The 21,452-nt window shown below is 42.5% G+C and overlaps 1 protein-coding gene across 10 annotated transcripts in view; it reads left to right on the plus strand.

Annotated features, from left to right (window-relative positions):
• The window catches only part of KALRN (kalirin RhoGEF kinase), a 712,406-nt gene that overhangs the window by 274,030 nt on the left and 416,924 nt on the right, over positions 1 to 21,452 (plus strand). For all 10 annotated transcript variants that reach the window (XM_058662003.1, XM_058661996.1, XM_058662002.1 and 7 more), the window contains exon 6: positions 19,109 to 19,231. In XM_058662003.1, the coding sequence (XP_058517986.1) occupies positions 19,109 to 19,231 (123 nt within the window). The remainder of the gene's footprint in view (positions 1 to 19,108; positions 19,232 to 21,452) is intronic.

The raw sequence follows: 21,452 nt of genomic DNA on the forward strand, positions 1-21,452 counted from the left end.
CAATCCATTGGATCACTTGCCAAGTGGCTGCAACAGCCTGATAGGGCCAATTCAAAGCCAGGGGCTTGCTCTGGGTCTCCCACGCAGGCGCAGAGTTCCAAGGTTTTGGGCCATCCTCTACTGCTTTCCCAGGCCACAAGCTGCAAGCTGGATGTGAAGTGGAACAGACAGGATGTGGACCAGTGCCCATATGGGATCCTGGCACATGGAAGACGAGGATTTAGCCACTTGGCTACTGTGCCAGACCCTATTATCACTTTTATAATGCCACTTTTATCATGTCTAATACTTGATATTAGATGTTAGGTATTATAAATGATGCACTGTTCAAACCCTTGATTGAGCTTTCTTCCTGTGAATATTGTTCGTTTTCCTCTCAGGATACAGTTAAAGTACCAGAAGATCGTGTTAATCCTGTTTGGCCCTGGTACAGCCTTTGCTAGTACAGGTCCCCTTTCATCTTATGGTATAACCCTCATTCTGAAGCTGTGGCTTTTCCTACTACAGTGTAAATTTTCTGGTGTCTCAACTGACTGTCCAATGTTCATCAATGTTTCTTCACTTTAAATTAGAACATCCAAACATCTTCTCTAACTGTTGCCTCTAAGTTTCTATCTAGCTCTCAATTTGCATGACTTTCCCATAGCTATTGTCTCCTGACTTTCTGGAGTCTTGTCCTATGTGTGCAAAGGTTAGGATATGGCCAAAAATCTGAAGAAAACATGTTTTTAAAGATCTATTTATTGTTATTGGAAAGGCGAATATACAGAGAGCAGGAGAGACAGAGAGGAAGATCTTCTGTCTGATGGTTCACTCCCCAAGTGACCACAATGGCTGGAGCTGAGCCAATCCAAAGCCAGGAGCCAGGAGCTCTTCTGGGTCTCCCACACGGGTGCAGGGTCCCAAGGCTTTGGGCAGTCCTTGACTGCTTTCCCAGGCCACAAGCAGGGAGCTGGATGGGAAGTGGAGCTGCTGGGATTAGAACTGGCAACCATATGGGATCCTGGCGTGCAGGGTAAGGACCTTAACCACTAAGCTATCCCGCCGGGCCCTTGAATAAAATTTTAATAGAGATTTTTAGGGCTCCTTCTCTGTAGCTTCCTGCTTTTTAATGTCTTGCCATCCATTTCCTAGCCAGTTTAGCAACTCTGAACTCTAATATTGGTTTTTTCATCAAGGCTATTGCTAGTATCTACCAAGCTCCTATTTTTTTCCATTCTGTGGTCTGGAAAAATACCCTTAGGGTGAAAGCTAGGATGTATATGGTAGTTAGTGTGTGTTTCCCTTCCTTTGAGGGTCACTGGTTCATGTTAATTGTTGACCAATGCCATCACACAGTTTATAGATGGAAAATTAAATCTGATTCCAGCTACCATGCAGTGATCAGGGTGTATGTTTCCACATGAATGTTTAAAATACAAGCATATGTCAGATCACTTGGAGTGTTCTTTTCAAATCAGAAACTCAAGGGTAGGACCCTGAAAGCTATTTAAAATGTTTTAAAAATGTATGAATTACAAAACAATAGAAAATGAAGCAACTCTTCCAAACTCATTCTATGAAGCCAATATCACCTTAATCCCCAAACCGAATAGAGAATTAACAGAGAAGGAAAACTACAGACCGATCTCCCTGATGAACGTTGACGCTAAGATTCTCAACAAAATCCTAGCCAACAGAATACAAAAAAACATCAGACAGATCATCCATCCAGACCAAGTAGGTTTCATCCAGGGAATGCAGGGATGGTTCAACATAAGGAAATCCATAAATGTGATACATCACATCCAAAAACTGAAAAACAAAAACCATATAATAGTATTAATACATGCAGAAAAAGCCTTCGACAAAATTCAACACCACTTCATGTTAAAAACCCTAACCAGGGTGGGGAAAGAAGGAACAATCCACAATATAATCAAAGCAATATATGAAAAACCCAATGCCAGCATCATACTAAATGGAGAAAAACTGGATCCCTTCCCACTGAGATCTGGAACAAGACAAGGCTGCCCACTATCACCACTGCTATTCAATATAGTCCTAGAGGTACTTGCAGAAGCCATAAGACAAGACAAAGAAATCAAAGGAATCCAAATTGGAAATGAAGAAGTCAAGCTTTCACTATTCGCAGACGACATGATTCTTTACATAGAAGAACCAAAAACTCAATACAAACACTCCTAGACTCATACGAGAATTTGTCAGAGTGGCAGGATACAAGATAAATGAACAAAAATCAACAGCCATAGTGTATGCAAGCAGCCGCAGGATGGAAGAAGATCTAACCAACAAGCTACCGTTCAAAATAACAGAGAAAAGCATGAAATATCTGGGAATAAATTTAACCAAAAGCGTAGAAGACCTTTATGAAGATAATTACAAAACACTCAAAAAACAAATAGAACAAGACCTCAAAACGTGGAACAACATCCCATGCTCCTGGATAGGCAAAATTAATATCATCAAAATGTCTATACTACCAAAAGCAATATATACATTCAATGCAATCCCAATCAAATTACCCACAGCATTCTTCATGGAACTGGAAAAAATGATACACAGATTCATCTGGAAACACAAAAAACCACGAATAGCCAGAACCACTCTGAAGAACAGGAGCTTCACAGGGGGAATCACAGTACCGCATCTATGGACATACTATAGGGCAGTGGTTATCAAAACAGCCTGGTACTGGCACAAAGATAGAGAAGAAGATCAGTGGAGCAGAATAGAAACAATGGATGGAAACCCACACAGATACAGTCAATTAATCTTTGACAAAAAGACAGACAACAATCCAAGCAAATGGGAAGGTCTGTTCAATAAATGCTGTTGGGACAACTGGTTGATAGCCTGCAGAAACAAAAAGATAGACCCACATCTCTCACTATACACTAAGATCAAATCTAAATGGATAAAAGACCTAAACCTACATCCAGAAACCTTCAAACTTTTGGAAGAAAATGTTGGAAACACACTGCAACACTTAGGAGTAGGCCCTTACTTCCTAAAAAGGACTCCAAAAGCAGTAGAAATCGAGACCAAAATAAACAATTGGGACCTCATCAAACTAAGAAGCTTCTGTACAGCTAGAGAAACAATCAACAAAGTAAAAAAACAACCTACAGAATGGGAGAAGATCTTTGCACACTACATAGGAGATAGAGGGCTGATTTCCAGAATATACAAAGATCTCCAGAGAAACCAAAACACCAGAACAAACAAGCCACTCAAGAAATGGGCACAGGAAATGGGCAGACATTTCACAAAGGAACAAACCCAAATGGCAAACAAGCATATGAAAAAATGCTCAAGTTCCCTGGCAATAAGGGAAATCCAAATGAAGACAACAATGAGGTACCACCTAACTCCAGTAAGGATGGCACACATACATAATACCACCAACACTTGCTGGCGAGGATGTGGGGAAAAGGGAACCCTTCTCCACTGCTGGTGGGGACTGCAGACTTGTACAGCCTCTATGGGAATCAGTTTGGCGAATACTCAAACAATTGAAAATCAGCATACTATATGATCCAGCAATAGCACTCCTAGAGATATATCCAAAACATCTCCTACACAAGAAACCAACATGCACGCCTATGTTCATAGCAGCACAATCTACAATCGCAAAAACCTGGAAGCAACCAAAATGCCCATCAATAGAAGACTGGATAAGAAAGCTATGGTTCATCTACTCTATGGAATACTACTCAGCTATTAAAAAAAACGAAATGCAGTTCTTTGTGGTCAAATGGGCCCGACTGGAATCCATCATGCTAAGAGAAATGAACCAATCCCAAAAGGTTGAATACCACATGTTTGCCTTAATCTGAGATGAAAAGATGACAACTTGGAAGATAGTACCTGTATATTGTAATATCATTGCAATCTCTAACAACCTGTATCCAATGCAATAAGATAATGCGATATAATCTATAAACCAACAATTAATGTCAGAATACTTAAGATCTACATCGAAAAACTGTAAAGCCTACTATACCCTCAATACGCTATGTTAATCTGTAATGGGGGGGAGTGCAGGGAAGTCTTTCAGGACCATAAAAAGAGTGAGGAAAAAGTACAATATAGCCTATCAAGATCAAATCTGGTAATTCATAGACAACAGACTCAAAGCGGCACTAAACAATAGTAAAACTACTATACCAATGCATGAGGGGGGAATCAAGTGCAATCCTGACAACCTCTTAACAGGAGGTCATGTGCGTGGAGCAGGGGGGCACTCCAGAGTGGAGCAGGTGGTAAGGAGGAAGCTTGGATCCCAACTATGAAGACTCCCAGAGCTTCACCACAAACTGTTAATACGAGCAACAAGGACTATATCCCAACTGCCAAGGAGGCCACAGGGAATTGGATGCCCTCGGAGGCCAAGTACTCTGAGGTCACCCACCCCCAACCGGAGCTTCCGCAGGGGATGGAAGAAGTCCAGACACTACCGTGCAAAAACCGACGTCATCGGAAAGACAACCAGAAGCCCTGAGCAGTCCGCAGAAACAGAAGAACAATAAACGTCCTTCGGGACCAGGGAGGAGAGCTTTTTCTGGTCCGAGCCTGGCTCCACCTCTGGACCCCCACTCTCCCTCGCAATGACCATCAGGATCACTCTGAAAACCCCTCATAGCAAACAAACAATCATACAAACTAAAAAAAACCTAAAATAAATAGACAAACAACAAAAAGTAGAACTTGAAATCTGACAGGAAAGAGCTGGCATGGATTGGCTCATGCCTTGCTGGGGGGGACACAAAGATTAGTTACTCCTCACCATGGTGCTGAGGATTTCCCTGCACACCCCCCCCAAAAAATGTTCTGCACCTTAATTGTCGATAAATGTCTTGTTAGAGTTACAAGCCAGTCTAGATTATCCTAAAATCTGCCAAGATCAGCAAAATTATACTTCAACACAACAAACGGCTAAATACTAAAATGAAAATAGACACGAGACAGCTGAATGGTACCTTATAGCCATTTTAAGGTATATAGCAGCTGGTCCTGTATATAAACTAAAATTGAAATGTCAATGAGCTAATCATAGGTTGTGGTTAAGAACTTGCATTTTTTTTTTAACATACTGGTTACTCAAAACCATGTCAATTCCATAATGTTGTAAATTACTGTTGATGTTATGTTGGGACTCTTAATTGATTGGGATGATATTCTGCCAGCTCTACCTTCATACCAGAAATGGTCTCCCCAAGAAACTGTTCAATTCATCTGGACAATAAGTAGCTGGACTCTATGCTTGGTATATGTTTGCAAGGAAAGAATCTTGATTGAATTTGAACTGTAATACTGCATCAAGGTGGAGGAATCCACCAGGGGGGAGGGGCGTGGGGAGGGGTTGGGGGATTCCCAGAGCCTATGAAACTGTCACATAATGCAAAAATAATTAATAAAAAAGTGTATGAATTAGCATTGGACTTATGGATGATGGTTTATTATACAGGCCCTAGACGGTAGAGTAATAAATTTAGAGGGAAGAGATATCAATATGGACTCATTGGTCAAGGAAGCATTGAGGGGGACTGGTGACACTTCCATTTTGAAGGATGGAAATAATCTGGAGATTTGGGTGTTTTTGTATTCCATTAAAAGGGAGGCGAGAGCACTGATAGAGGGGTGGAATGAGAATTGCACCATGTGTTTGCACAGCAATAAGTATAACAATCTGGCTGGAAAAGATGCCTAGTAAAGGACAGTGATGTGAAATAAAAGAGTAAGGCAGATTCGGACCCATCCTGAGGGGCAAGGGAACCTGGAAGGCCAGGCGAGGAAGATGGAATTGTGTTTTGAGGATAGCAGGAACAATATGTTGCTGATTTATTGTTTTTGTTTTTGGATAAGGGAGTGATAAGGGAAAAGCAGTATTTTAGAGCAGTAAACCTAGAAGCAATAGCTTGTTACAGGGATGGAATGGAGTCAGGGAGACCAGCAGGGAAGCAATTGTAATGAGGCAGCAGGAGGGGCTGAGGAAGGTTAGCAATGCAAAGGGCATATTCCAAAAGTGTTTAAGGAAAGAAAGAACTACAGCGCTCTGGGGGATGAGATGAAGATGTGGAAAGATAGCGCAAGGTGATAGTTTGTGTGGAAAAGCCATAGGTTGACATGCTGGTGCACTACCAGGAGGATATTCACATTGAGTCCACGGAATACCACATGTTCATAGAGAGACAGATCCCATATGATCAGTATCAGCCTGAAATTTAGGTCCCTGTTTGTGAGATAGTTTAATAGTGGGTTAAAAATAAAGCATGTTTCTTGGAAGCATGTGGATCTAGATTTGAATCTTCATGGTGCCCCCTGGGCTGTGTGATTTAATCCTTCTGACTGTTTCTTTACTGAGAAAGAGGGTGCAGTGCTGGTCTCTGTTTTCTCACAGAGCTGTTATGAGGATTGACAGAATGTGTGCAAAGCTCTGTGGAAACCCTAGCACATTTTTATTCTTGTCACTTATCTGGGAGGTTATGGTGAGAGGGCATCCTGAAACAAAGGAAATTGTGTGGATTTTGGTTCAGATGGGCACTAGATTCTAAATTTATCTTTATCGTTTACAAGCTGTGTATCTTAGGCAATTTACTTTAGCTCTTAATATAGTTGTCCCTCAGTATCCATGGGAGAATTTATTCTAGAACCCCTGTGGATACCAAAATCTGTAGATACTCAAGTCTCTCATATAAAATAGCATAATAATCACATATATTACCTGTCATGTAGTTTAATTCAATTCTAGGTATATTTAGTACAATGTGAATTTTTTTAAGATTTATTTATTTTTATTGGAAAGTCAGATACATAGAGAGGAAGAGAGACAGAGAGAGAGGTGCTACTCACTGATTCACTCCCAAGTGACCGCAATGGCCGGAGCTGTGCTCATCTGAAACCAAGAGCCAAGAGCCTCTTCCAGATCTCCCATGTGGGTGCAGGGTGCCAAGGCTTTGAGTTGTCTTTAACTGCTTTCCAAGGCCACAGGCAGGGAGCTGGATGGGAAGCGGGACTGCCGGATTAGAACCAGTGCCCATATGGGAGCCCAGTGTGTGAAAGGCGAGGACTTTAGCTGCTAAGCTACTGCACTGGGCCTATAAGTGGTTGTTAGATAGTTGCTATACCATACTATTTAGAAAATAATGATGAGAAAATGATTCTGTACCTGTCTAGATGCGACTTGTTTTCAAACATCTTTTCTTTTTTTAAATTGTTGATAGTTACAAAATAGCATAATGAAAATAAAAAATACAGTTTTTTAAAAAAGATTTATTTATTATTTATTTATTGGAAAGAGCTACAGAGAGAAATGGAAGGATATAGATAGAGACCTTCCGCCTGCTGGTTCACTCCCCAGATAGCCATCATGACCAGGACTGGACCAGGCATAAGCCAAGATTTTCCTCCTGATCTTCCCTGTGGGTGTCAGAGGCCCAAGCATTTGGGCCATCTACCATTGCTGTCCCCAGGCCATTAGTAGGGAACTGGATCAGAAGTAGAGTAGCTGCAGCATGAACTGGTGTTGCAGGTGATGTCTTTACCAGCTGTGCTACAACACTGGGTCCCAGATATTTTTAGTCTGCAGGGGTAGAGTTCGTGGATGCAGAATCTGCAGATATAAGAGACCAACTGTGTTCATATTTCACCATGCTTAGAACAGAAATCCAAATATCTTCTTGGTAGCATTATTACAAGGACTACATGAGATAAATGATGGAGATTTATAGAATAGAGTTTGGAACATAAAATGGAAAATATTGTTAGTTTTGTTGAAGTTTTGAGGAAGGTAAATTTCTCATGGACTTGGTCTGATGAACTAATGACAGAAGTCCTAGGTGTGATCTTTAGACTGTTACGGTAAAGGTGTGAGGGAGATAAAGGGAAGCCATAGAAAAACAGGGAAGAAGGAGGCAAGTTGGATTAGCTAGTGTAAAACTAGAGGATTAGTGGGCTTTCAAAATAAGGATGTTCCTTTCATTTTTGTCTAGGCATGATGTATCAAGAAAGAAAATCCAAGTGTGTGGTTCTGAGAGAATTTGGTGTTGGCTAGAGACTTGTGAAAGTAGGGGAAATGCATCTTATTTGTAGTCAGACAGCTTACCACTGAAAATGACCGGACAGGGTGGAGTGTGTAAACCAACTGCATCTGATTCTAACATGAGATCAAAGGCAATGAGGATTGATGGGATAAAGAGCACAGAAACTATGAGGTGACTGGTGTTGATTGTGGGTTCAGACTCAGGAAGGCAGTAGAGGCAGACCATGTTACAAGGGCTCAAGAAAAAACTAATGGAAAGGAAATAAAGGCAAGCAGAGTGCACTTTTGAACATTTGGTGATCAAGGGAATGAGAGGCCAAATGCAGTTTGAGCTCATTAGCAGGGGTGAAATCAAGGGTAAGAACAGCAGCCCTGAGACTAGGCCTCCTGGATTTGAATCATGGCTCTGCTGCTTATCGACTGTGTGACTTCAGACAAGTTGGTTCTAAGTGTTAGTTTCCTAATCTGTAAAATAGAAATAATCGTATTAGGGACATAATTGTGAGTTAACATAAGAGGTAAATTTTTTATTAATTATTTTTGCATTATGTGACAGTTTCATAGGCTCTGGGAATCCCCCAACCCCTCCCCACGCCCCTCCCCCCTGGTGGATTCCTCCACCTTGTTGCAGTATTACAGTTCAAATTCAATCAAGATTCTTTCCTTGCAAACGTATACCAAGCATAGAGTCCAGCATCTTATTGTCCAGATGAATTGAACAGTTTCTTGGGGAGACCATTTCTGGTATGAAGGTAGAGCTGGCAGAATATCATCCCAATCAATTAAGAGCCCCAACATAACATCAACAGCAATTTACAACATTATGGAATTGACATGGTTTTGAGTAACCAGTATGTTAAAAAAAATGCAAGTTCTTAACCACAACCTATGATTAGCTCATTGACATTTCAATTTTAGTTTATATACAGGACCGGCTGCTATACACCTTAAAATGGCCATAAGGTACCATTCAGCTGTCTCGTGTCTATTTCATTTTAGTATTTAGCCGTTTGTTGTGTTGAAGTATAATTTTGCTGAACTTGGTGGATTTTAGGATAATCTAGACTGGCTTGTAACTCTAACAAGACATTTATCGACAATTAAGGTGCAGAACATTTTACAAGATTTATGGGAAAATAGAATTGAAAGTTTATTTTGGTGCAAAAATTTTCAAATCAGTGCATAGTTTACATAATATGCATTTTTCATGAGCTTTCAGAAGATTGCTTATATGTATGGATTTCAAACAATTTCTGTACCAAAATGAGCTTAACTTTTAATTTCATTTTCTAAAAATTGGAGTCTCACAAATTCTTGGGATAGTACCTGGTACACAGTGAGTGCCTAAGAAGTGGTGAGAGCGCCTGCTGGTTTGGGAATTGCCCAAAGGTGCTAATCATGTATAGGCTTCTTGGACTTTGCTTTCTTTGCTTTACTTTGGTCAAGTAAATTTTTCTTAAAAGAAAAAAATACCAAATGTCACTTGCTTCAGTTGTTGTTGTTACTCTTATCATTACATTGTTGTTATGAATGGAAATTGAAAATGAAACAGGAGGATAGAGAAAGAGAAGACATGGTAAGTATGTTATGTGTTATAGTTTGGCTCTGAAATAGAGAGGCAACAGCCACATGAGTCTTCTTAGACTCCACTAAATGTTCATACCTCCAAGAAGATCACAGGCCACCTTTGCCCCTGGGAACCATAGAAGGTGCAGATCAGAGCTTGCCAGCACAGCTGCACTTACAGCAGTATAGCTTTGCAATCTGGCTGTGATGCAAGGAGACAAGATCTATGCTGGGCAATTTGGGGAAGCTGCCATGCCTTAAAAACACATGACCTGTATGGGATTCACTATGACTCCTCTCAGTTCTGTTGGACACAGCATCCAGGGTTCTTGCAGTGTTCATGGTATGGTGACAAAAGTCACCACACTTAGGGAAACCCAGTGTGCACTGCCTTCATCAGGTATTTTGTTCCACTTGAATCCCTGCCCTGTCCTCACACTGTTTGCTGGACCAGCTGCACTTTTACTATAAGAAACATGATTGAATAACCTGTTGTCAGGGAAACAGAACTTGGATGTCAAATGAAGGTCAGATTACCATGTGAAGAGGAAAGGGTTTTGTTAACCCTTTATTCACAGTAGGCCATTTGGCAGTTTTGCAGAGAATCAGGACAGTCCAGTTGATGAACAACATGTAAGGATGTTGAACTTGGGATTGGGGATTTAAGAAATGTGGCTATGTGAAGTTTAAGAAATGTGCTAGGGGATCGATGGCACATCTCCAGGTCCGAGAGTTTGACGGACAAAATGGCTTGGCAGCCCGTTTGATTACTGAGGCTACAGAGATGGTATTTCCCAGGAAACCAGGCTGAGCTCTTCTTGGAGCAGGCTGAATTTATAGCACAGGGCAAAAATGGCTTCTCTTCTATACCATTATAAAAGTATGCCAGCCAACATGCCAAAAGCATAAAGTAAAACAGGTGTATTTTCTCCTGCATTGATACTGATGTCCTACATACCAGCTGCCTCCACTGTCGTGAATAATGATGACCTCTTCAGAACCTTAAATCCTGAGAGAGAAGCTGTCGAACTCCCTATAGTGAGGAATTCTTAGAACTTGAAAACCAGGTCCATTTTATAGAATTTCATATTTCAGGTGTATTTCTCTTTCTTTGCTCTGTTTTAGAAAAACAGGAAAACTCAATATTAAGTGAGTAGATAATTGAAAACCAAACTGGAGAATCTTAAGTTTCCTGGTCAGACACATGTACATGAGGCCTATGTGTCACCCTGTTTGTACAAGAATACTTGTCCCAGAGTCCATCAGTTTTCCTGTAAAAACAGACCTTAAAGTGGGAGGAATTTTATTTTGGCTCCCACCTGATGCTGTCTTGAGAGGGCCTCTCTTTTCTGTATAGCGCCCTTCAGCTTAGGATCTCATCCCTGGGTTGAGCTCACAAAGAACCTTGCACTCTGACCAACCCATTTCTGTATCAGCATACACTAACTCCAACAAGGGCAACAGGAAAAGTTGTATTTAGTAGGTATCTCTCCTGAGTGAAAACCTGCTAGAAGCGTAAGGGCCTGGGTCTCTATTAGAAAGGATTAGGAGTGTGATTGAAAGGTTGGGAAAGGAGGGTCTGGAAGCAAGGCAGGAAGAAATGGGATTTCTGATCAAGTCACCCTGGGGCAGCAGGTAGCAGGAAGACACCAGTACCCTCAGGCAGAAGAAACCTGGACGACTCTAGAGGCCTCAGAGACCAGTGTGGGCAAGGACACCACAGGGCACTAAGTGTGTGTGAAGGTGGAGGCTGTGAGAAGATGGTCTCGGGGCTGTGGACATGCAGCATCCTATGGTCACAACAGTGCATCTCAGGGTAGATGGGCTGTGAATGTGTGTGTGGATGTGAGCTGGAGATGTGATTCCCATTAACCCATGGTTATTTTGTAGTAAGATGAACCCACTGCAATTTTAAATCTTTCCTCTTTTTTGTTGTATAAATGAAAAGGTTTAGGAAATGTGTGCAATGGAATGTAAGTGTTAGGTGGATTTAAAATATATTGTGGATATGGCACCGAACAAAGCATATTCCTATTCATGATTTTGTTTGAGACCCCCTGTTACTCTAAATCTTAAGTTGTGTAAATTGTTACCCCTGTTTTCCATCAGGAGCTAAGGTTCAGACAAATGATAAGCCTTGCTGACGTTTGCATATCATTGTCTCAGTTCTTTAAATCTTAGTTCTTTGTACTCTAACACATAAAATTTCATTTTGGAATGAACTAGATTCACCTGCAAGGAGGCTATTAGTGTTTTCCAGGGCATGCTTTATGGAGTACACAATCAGAGTGCAGAAGACACAGTGATACGGGGAGGTACCTCATAATAGGGAAATGAGCCAATCCCAAAAGGTCAGATACCACATGTTTGCGTTAATTTAAGAGGATATGATGTTATGTAAAACATGTTATTTTATGTATATTATATGTTGTGTATAAACTAAAACTGAATTGACAATGAGGTGATCACAGAAAATGGTTAAGAAATTGCAATTGTTTTTAACATATTGGTTACTCAATACTATAACTATTAGTTACACAGCGAAGTTAATTGTTGCTGAGGGTATGTTGGAGCCTTTAATTGATCGGGTTGATAATCTGATGGTTCTGCCCTGGGACCGGTCAGGGTCTCCCCAGGAAGCTGAGGAACTAGATTGGACTATAAGCTGTTGGACTCCATGTTTAGTTTATGCTTGCAAAGAGGGAATCTCAACTGTACTTGATCAGTGGATATGCAACAAGGTGGAATATTCCACATGGGGGAGGGCGGGGGGAGGGGTGAGGTGATTCCCAGTTCCAACGAAACTGTATCACATAAATACAATGTAATCAATGAATAAAAAATAAATAAAATTTTAAAAAAAAAGTCTGCTGGTTGTCTTCTATTCTCTTGCCCAGCTCACCAACGTTGAATATGGACATCTGTAGTACCAATTAAACCATAATTAAATACTCTGTAAAATGCTAGCAATAAATACTAAGGTGATTTAAAGTTAAAACTAAATCATATGTTATTGCTAAATTTGGCAAGTGAAGGAAAATAAATACAAAATCTTTGCTCTGTGAAATAGTTTCTGCTTCATTAAAAGCAGAGAAATAATAACCTTTTAGCTATCCATGTCTTTAAAAGGAAAAAAAATGGTTATTTTCTTAATTTTCTCTTAAATAGATTCCTTTAACATTTAGTATTTGGGAACCAGATTTGTGTATTTTCATTGAAAATTAGCCAGGTTAAGAAAATACTTTGCTTACTTAAAAACAGAACACAAAAAGAAAAAAATGTTCAAGTAGCCTACATGTTATGTCTGTCTTCTTAATGAGGCAAAGCTATGTTGGTTTCAGACAAAGGGATATAGTTTCATTATTTAGACATGAAGATTTCCTCACAGGGAAATTTTTTTGATATATTGCATTTTATTGAACCCTCCACTTGCAGCTTCTCAAACAAAGTTTGAAACCACTGTGGAAGATACTTCTTTAGGAGTTTTGTTTTGTCTTGTTTTGGGTAGTGGCGGTGATGGTGTTGTCTTTGCATCTGTGGATCAGTTTAATTCCAGTGTATTCCAGAGACCAAACTGAGACAGAACAAATCACAAAATGTCCTAGCTGTAGGAAATGTTAGAAAGACTCCACATATCTTGAAATAAGTTGCCTCAGAGCCTGTGGTCAGCTCACGCATTCTTTTATTCATTCAATATGCATTTATTAAGAGAAGTAGAGATAGGTGAATCAGCTGCACACCTCACTGATAGCTGTGCAGTGGGTATGCAGGAGGCTGGGTATTAGTGAGTGAATGGCCCCATGTGAGGGACAGCACCCTACCTCAGCTGGAGCACCACAGTGCCCTGGCAGTTACTTCTTGGGGTCCAGCTGTCTTGTGGAACCCAGAAATTGGCAGAGTCTTACATCCATGGAAACAGGAGGCAGGGCAGTGCCCAAGATTCTGGCTTACAGACCCTCAGTGAACATGTCACAGGGTTGGAAGAATAAATTATGGAAAGAATGAATTCTACATGCTGGATTTCAGTTCTTTACTTGTTATCTTGTGTGTAAATTGGGCTTGTTGACATGCGTTGTGGGGATGTTTTGAAGATGCAATGAGTTGAATCATGGGAAAGGATAGTTTTAATTCAAAAATACCAACCACATGTTAGGTCTGCAATGCCATCTTTCTCTGGCCATACAACTCTTTCCCACTCTTTTCTTCAATAAGTTATAGTTTCTGGTTCAGGAGACTTATGGACTTGGTTGTTTTGAATGAAAAAATGTGTGTGTATGTATATATATATATATGTATATATATGTACATATATATATATATATATATTCTGTAGATTTCTGAATTAAGCATATTGTAAACCTGGATGCTTGCTTCCATTCTAGGAACCACTAAGTCTTGCAAATGAGAAGCCCAGAAATTGGGGAGTTAGTAACTAAGTCAGGCCCAGAACCATTCCAGTCCACTTGAGTACAGCCACCCATCCCTGCACGCTCATGCATGCACAGCTGGGTGCACATACACATTTCATCTCTGTAGCCAGTTCCACTGAGTGCAACAGTTATGACCCACCCTTGCAGACAGTCTTGCAAGTGGGAGGATTTTGCATAAGCAGGCAGCAGATTCAGGTTCAAGGAAAACTTGCAATTATTTCTTAGTAAACAGCCATCTAGGGGAAACTGTCCTTGGTATGCCATGAGATACTCCAGACTCCAAAACAAATCTCAGTCTGTCCTGAGACATCCCTAGCTTCTTTGTAGCACTCATTCCTGCAGAAGTGCACTTTCCCAGAGCACCCTGCCCTCCAGGGAGCAGCTTGTGTGCTCCAAATGTAGAACACAGCAGCTAATAGGAAGGCTCATGAGCAGACCTCATTCCACAAGTGATTTCAGGGGACTGTAGAGTTCCTGCAGCACCCTAAACTCTCACTGCTGCTTTGTAACTCACTTTCGCATTGCATTCCACCCTTGTGGGCCAGTGTTCAGTTCGCCTTGCTCTGTAATCCAGAGGGGACCTGGTGCAGAGCAATCTAATCATTCTGGGCTAGCACATAACTCAGCTGCTCATTTACCTATCTAAATAGTCATTTAACATAAAATACAGGGAAGGTCACTTCTCGGCCAGTGAGATAGCCAAGAAAGTGTATGGAGCCAGCACTTTTCATCACAAGTTCCAGGGATACCAAGCATTTCAGGTTTTCATTAACTTCATTGATTCCTTTGTCAATAAAGAAAAGAGATGAGAAATTAATATAGGGTTGAGAGACAAAGTTTTAAAGATAAAAATTTACAGAATGAAAATCCTCATTCCGGGGGCACCTGTTTTCCTTTCCCCCTTGTCCTTAATATTAATTTCAAAGAAAGCAAAAGGAGCCCTGAGTGAAGAACTGGGACTGGCTGTGGCTGGTGAAGCAGGACACTACACACCACACAGGTTATCAAACAAGCCCTCTGGCACTCTAAATGATGCTTTCATTCTTTCTTTCTTGTCAGTGTGGTTAGGTGGGAGTGATCAGATAATCCAAAGGGAGAATAACCTCCAAATTATGCATGTTTAGGTGGCGATGTTTTTATGCTTAGATGTGAGTTGTTAACATCCTTAGTGTCTCTCTCTTGACTTCAGATGCATAAAGCCAACTGCCCACAAGGCACATTCTCATAATCCTTCCAACTTAGTACATCCAGGGTGGAACACTATTTCTTCACCCCCACTGCCATCTCCGTTGAAGACTGTGCCTTTTATTGTAAGCACTCGGGCTGTCATGCCGTTAGCCTGGCTGATCTCTCTACTCTTGCTCACCTTTCTCTTGTGCATCCACTATTCAGCATTGTTCCTAATAGCTCTCAGATCTTGGCAGCTGGTATTGTGGTGCAATAGGTTAGTGGAAGATGGCGCAAGTGTTGGGGCTCCTGCCACATACATTGGAGACCTAGATGGAGTTCCAGGCTCCTAGCTTCAGCCTAGTCCAGCCATTCAGTTGGTTGCAACCATTTGGGAAGAGAGCCAGCAGATGGAAGCACACGCTCTCTCCTCTGTAAATCTGCCTTTCAAATGAATGTCTTAAAAAAGTTTTTCTGCCTTTCAGGCACTCCATCCACATGAAGTTTTCCAGGTTTGCACCCACACCAGGATTATTGTAACAACTTCCTGATCACTCACTTTGTCCCAGCCTACCTGTTCCCAACTATAGCCCATGCTGCTGTCAAAGCTCACCTCACAGCTTAGCCTAAGACCCCACTGACAACTGACCACTGACAATGTGTGGTTTAAGTTCTTGGAAACCTGTGTTCAGGCTATTTGTGGTCATGCATCCCTTTGTATTTCCATGTATTGCCTCTTTGACATGAGGTTCCAGAGGTCTCCTGGACTGCTTTCAATGCCTTCAACACACTGGTCTCCATGACCCTGCTCAGTGCTTCTACCCCTTTGCTCACTCTTCTCTGCCTTGAATACATATCCCACCGGCCTTCACCTGATACCCTGAAGTCAAATGGTCATCTCCCCTGAGAAGCCTTTGTGTCCTTTGCCACCTGAACTTCCTAAAGGTGAATGAGGTGTCCATCTGTGGCCCTTCAGTAGCCCATATTGGTTTATTTTGTAACCCATGGGTAACATCTTTTATCGAGAGTTCTATTTATTACTTGAAAGGCAGAGTAACAGAGCGAGAGATAAATCTTCGAATCACTAGTTGACTGATTAAATATCTGCAAAAAAACAGAACTAATCTAGAGCAAACTCAGGAGCTAGGAATTATATCTATGTCTCCCACATGGGTATCAGGGACCCAAGTATTTGAGTCATCATCTGCTGCTCCACAGAAACATGAAAAGGAAGCTAGATTAGCAGTACAGAGTTACCCAGATTCAAGCCAACACTCAGATATGGACACAGGAGTCCTCTAAGAGGTGGTTTAACCCTCCACACTGCCAAACCTGTCCCTGTTTTTCATGCGGTATGCACTTCACCTGGAGAACTAAACTTCAGTTGTTTTTTGTTTTTCTGTTTGTTTGTTTTGTCTGCGGTCTTAGACAGTGTCTGGCACATAGCAGGTGTGCCATAAATAGTGGATGAATGCAAGTGAAATATTTTCACTCAGTATTAAGGGAAATAATGAGAAGAGGTTGAAGTTCTGCTTGCAGGAAAGCTGGCATTGTCTTGACATCTTTTCTGCCTGTTCCCACGCTCAGCTCCTGCCTGTTCCATCCCATAACTGTGCTGTAAGACTGTCAGTCCCTAGCTTCTCCACATATGTGGTTTCACACCTTTCCTGGCTGTATCATTTGACTGCTCTGGGCAGAATATCCAAGTTAAACTAGCTTGGATAATAAAGAGGATGTCTTGACTCAAAAGGTGTACAGAGAGAAGGTGGAAATCAAGTAAGGTTGAGTCAGGGTTATGCCTGTTCCCTGCCGCTGCCCTGTCTCAACCCTTTCTCTGCCCTTTGGCTTTGCCTTTAGGCCTCTAGCAGAATGGCAGCCACAACTCAAGGTCAGGGCCATCTAGGATCAGAAGAGTAGCCAATCTAAAGACTGCAGTTCTGCTTTCCCAGAAGTTTCTAGTAAACAACTCCCTGTGTTTTATTGTGCTGTTTTTTTTTTTTAAAGATTTTATTGTTATTGGAAAGCCGGATATACAGAGAGGAGGAGAGACAGAGAGGAAGATCTTCCATCTGATGTTTCACGCCCCAAGTGAGCCGCAACGGGCCGGTGCGCGCCAATCCAAAGCCGGGACCAGGAACCTCTTCCAGGTCTCCCACGTGGGTGCAGGGTCCCACAGCTTTGGGCCGTCCTCGACTGCTTTCCCAGGCCACAAGCAGGGAGCTGGATGGGAAGTGGAGCTGCCAGGATTAGAACCGGCGCCCATATGGGATCCCGGGGCTTTCAAGGCGAGGACTTTAGCCACTAGGCCATGCCGCCAGGCCCTGTGCTGTTTCGTTTTTTTTTTTAAGATTTATTTATTTTATTACAGTCAGATATACAGAAAGGAGGAGAGACAGGGAGGAAGATCTTCCTCTCCGATGATTCACTCCCCAAGTAATCCACAACGGCCGGTGCGCGCCGATCCGAAGCCGGGAACCAGGATCCCAAAGCATTGGGCCATCCTCGACTGCCTTCCCAGGCCACAAGCAGGGAGCTGGATGGGAAGTGGAGCTGCCGGGATTAGAACCGGCACCCATATGGGATCCCGGGACTTTCAAGACTTAAGCCACTAGGCCATGCCACCCGGCTAGCTCAGTCGGTAGAGCATGAGACTCTTATTGTGCTGTTTTGTGTCATCTTGTGAATGCTGAGACAACTCCTTTGCTTGGGAGATGTCATCCACTGATTGGCTCAGATTTCCTGGCTTGATGAGCCCAGAGTTGGCTCCCGGTGAATGGTACAGGAGGAGTAGCTACTCAAATGAAAACCAGGTTCCGAGCTGAGGGGTGGGAAATGACTGAACGCTCCAGACAGTACTTATTGTACCCTGAAAATTCTTCTCTCCTGGCTGCAGATGGATTACAAAGAAACTGGAACTTGTAAGGTTATGGAGAAAACTTGATTTGATTCAGCTTGATGCAGCAGTGTGTGTGACTGGGCAGTATCTAGAGGTGTATAAGGGAGGATGCTTCCTTTCCTTCCTATGAGTTTCTTCTACCTGCTCAATGGGAAGTGGATTTAACCTCCAAGCTTGTGCCCCCTCAGCCCTTGTTCCTAACACCGCAAACCCAAGATGCTAGACACAGCAAGTGAGCCACAAGCCATACAAGAGATCCTTTATTTTACCGGGGAAGGCAACTGCATGGCAGGCAGCTGTGGATCAGAAAGAGACATACAGAGGAGCAGAGAGAGAGAAAAAACAAAGGGAAAGAGGCAGTTTTATAGCCTCGAGGTGGGTATGGGGAATGCGGGGGTGGGGGCAGTCAGGGTTTGGCAGATGCAGCTGTCAGTAGTCACTAGGCATAAATGCCTCAGGAGATTGGTGGTGGGCAGGTCATGGCCCTCGGGTAGTGGGTCATAAAATGCAGGGATTGGCAGAGAGCATGGTTTAAACCTAAAGGTCACAAGCTTACTTAGGCAAGTGGGCCTTAAGGGGACTGAGACCTAGGGATTTGCGGTAGAGCTGGGTAAGCAGGTATTCAAGGTGGCCTGGGTTCAGGATGGTGTGGGTCAGTTTTTGGGCCACTGTTCCAGTTGTCCTCACACCTAAGGCAAGCATGGGACCTGTTGAGGTTTTGTACAAAGGGTCGATATAGCCAGTAGTGGACAGCTTCTTTCCCCATATTTTGATTCACTCACTTATTTTCTCTTCTTCCCTTCGGAAGGGGCTGTTGGTGGGTCCTTATACTAAAAGCGGGGGCTCTCATGAGAAGCAGGCTGTGGCCCACCTGACTTTGGAATGATGGTGCATTCTCCCCAGTCACCAACAGGAGGGTTTTCCTTTTCACTGCAAGCTCCAAATGTTTTACCCAGTTGGACCCATGAATCTTCTGATCACTCTGTATCTTTTTGTCCCTTCTAGATGTTCGATTGGATAAGCCACAACAAAGAGTTATTTCTGCAGAGCCACACAGAGATCGGAGTCAGCTACCAGCATGCCCTAGACCTCCAGACACAGCACAATCACTTTGCCATGAACTCCATGGTGAGTAAAGGGGCTTTCCTCAGCCCCACTTCTGGGAGGAGGGGGGTTGCTGAAATGCAGGAGGAAGGGCACGCTTGAGTGAGAATGAGACTGAACACCCACATCCGTGAGCCAGATTGGGGATGTGTGCAGGGCTTGTGGGCAGCTGGTTGTTCCTGAAGCAGATTGTGGTCCTGTTTCTGGTGCCAGATTCTGCTTCACGTCGTCAAAGGAATGTGCTTGGGGTTGTAGGAGGCCTTAGCTTGTCCCAGACTGGAAGGTGGGAGAGTCACCAGTTCCACTTCACTGGCTTCCACTGACATTGTTGGGTTCTTAGCATGTGTGACTCACCATGCTGGGATGGTGAAGGGCCTCAAGCTATGGCACATTGAAAACGGTTTGAGTGAACTGGAGCTGTTTAGGTTAGAGAAGAGGAACCCTAAGGGATGAGAGATTGCTGGCTTCAAATGTTTGAAGGATTGCCTTGGGAAAAAGCAAGCGAAACTGCTCTGTGTTAGTCTAAGAGGTAGCAATGTCCAAGGGGTGACAGTTTGAGGGGAAGCCAGCACGTGGCTTGTATGGGGGTAGGATTTGGGTTGAATGCAGTGGGAGTTAATGAGCTCTCCATAGAAGGGAGTGTTGAAGCAGATGCAGAATTCAAAGAGGGTTCTTTACTAGCTGTTTAGGCAAAGGAAGTTTATATTACTTCTCTGTGCTTCAGTTTCTTCATCTGTATAATAGAAGTAATAATAGCTGCTGTAGAAGGTTATTTTGAAAGTTTGATGATTTAATAGAAAAGCAGTTGGAACTGTGCCGTGCATGTGGTAAGTCATCAGTAAATGCTGGTATTGTGATAATGATGAGAATGTAGGCATCTACGGCAGATGACACCTGTGATCTCCCATAAACTGAATACTTTTGCTTATTATTTTTTCCATATGTTTGCCCCAGGGCTTTGTTTTGTAATACTGTTAGCTCCTTAAAAACATTGTGCTCTGAGTGTCTGCAGCTTAGGATGCTACAAAAGATATCTCTCCCCCGCCCCCTGCTCTCTCTTCCCTCTGCCAGCTTTTCTCATGCTGGTCTTTAAGAGTAACTCCACCTTTCCCCATATTTCTGAAACCAGACATTTTGTCATTTCAGTTGATGGTGCTGGAAGTTAGTAAGTGTTAGCAAAATAGAAACCTGGGAGGGAATCACAGGGCCGAGAAAGAGGATTTCATTTTCCACCAGATTGTTTAAATACATTAAATATGTCATGTGCATATTTAAGTCTAAACAACCCTAAGGAGAGATAATTTTGGCCTTAAATTGTTCTGATGGAGTTGGAGAGAGAAAAACCCAGATAATCATGCTGCAATAAGGGAGATTTATATCTTGTTCCTGCCATCATTCATCTTTAGCTGGTTGGACCCGCCACTCACCACAGTATCCCAGGAATGAGAGGTGATGGAGCAGCTACTGCCTGAGATACTACCAGTTGTCTTGCCACACAAATAGAGTCAAACACATGCCTCAAAACCTTCCACTGAGAAATGACTCGTTCACTTATGTTTCATTGACTACCTGACAATGCAGAGTTCATTGGCCATTGCCAATCACACCATCATGTTTAACTTGAAATACTGACTGCACCATCCTTCCGTGTGTTGGGAAGGAGAGGTCAGGATGGCTGTGAATAGCCCTAATGAGTGACCTAGAGAGAAGGGAAGGGGTGTGAGGGAGAGATGGACATCAGATTTGTGCAGAATGTTCACCCTGATTTCTGCTAAGCAGAAGGCTGAGTTGAGGCCTGCTAAAGTGAGACCATGAAGGAGAGTTAGCACTACTGAGGGTTAACAAGTTTGGATCCCAACAATCTTGAATTTTGAGTCCTCACCTAAATGTAATGACTGGTTCCCTTCCAACTGAACTCTTAGAATTGTTTTTCACTTCTGACTCACTGTTTTCACAGAGGAGCAAAGCAATTAATCACAGGTGATTAAAAACTTGAACTCAAATCTAGTCAAGTCCGATTATCTCCATATTTTGTAGCTTTTCTGGTGAGCATTAAAATTCTGTGGCAGAATCTTCCTATCACCCAACTGCCCAGCCCTAAAGCAGACAAACCCATTTTAATAAGCAAGAAAGACAATCATGATTAGGGAGAGAAGTCTGCCACCAAGCTTCTTGAAACAATGCACTACAAAGCTAAATGGAAAGAGCCTTTGGCTTTGAACTGTGCACTGCTGCTCTTCTCTAG

Source organism: Ochotona princeps, chromosome 3 (assembly GCF_030435755.1).
Source record: "Ochotona princeps isolate mOchPri1 chromosome 3, mOchPri1.hap1, whole genome shotgun sequence".
In the NCBI taxonomy this organism is placed as follows: Eukaryota; Metazoa; Chordata; class Mammalia; order Lagomorpha; family Ochotonidae; genus Ochotona; species Ochotona princeps.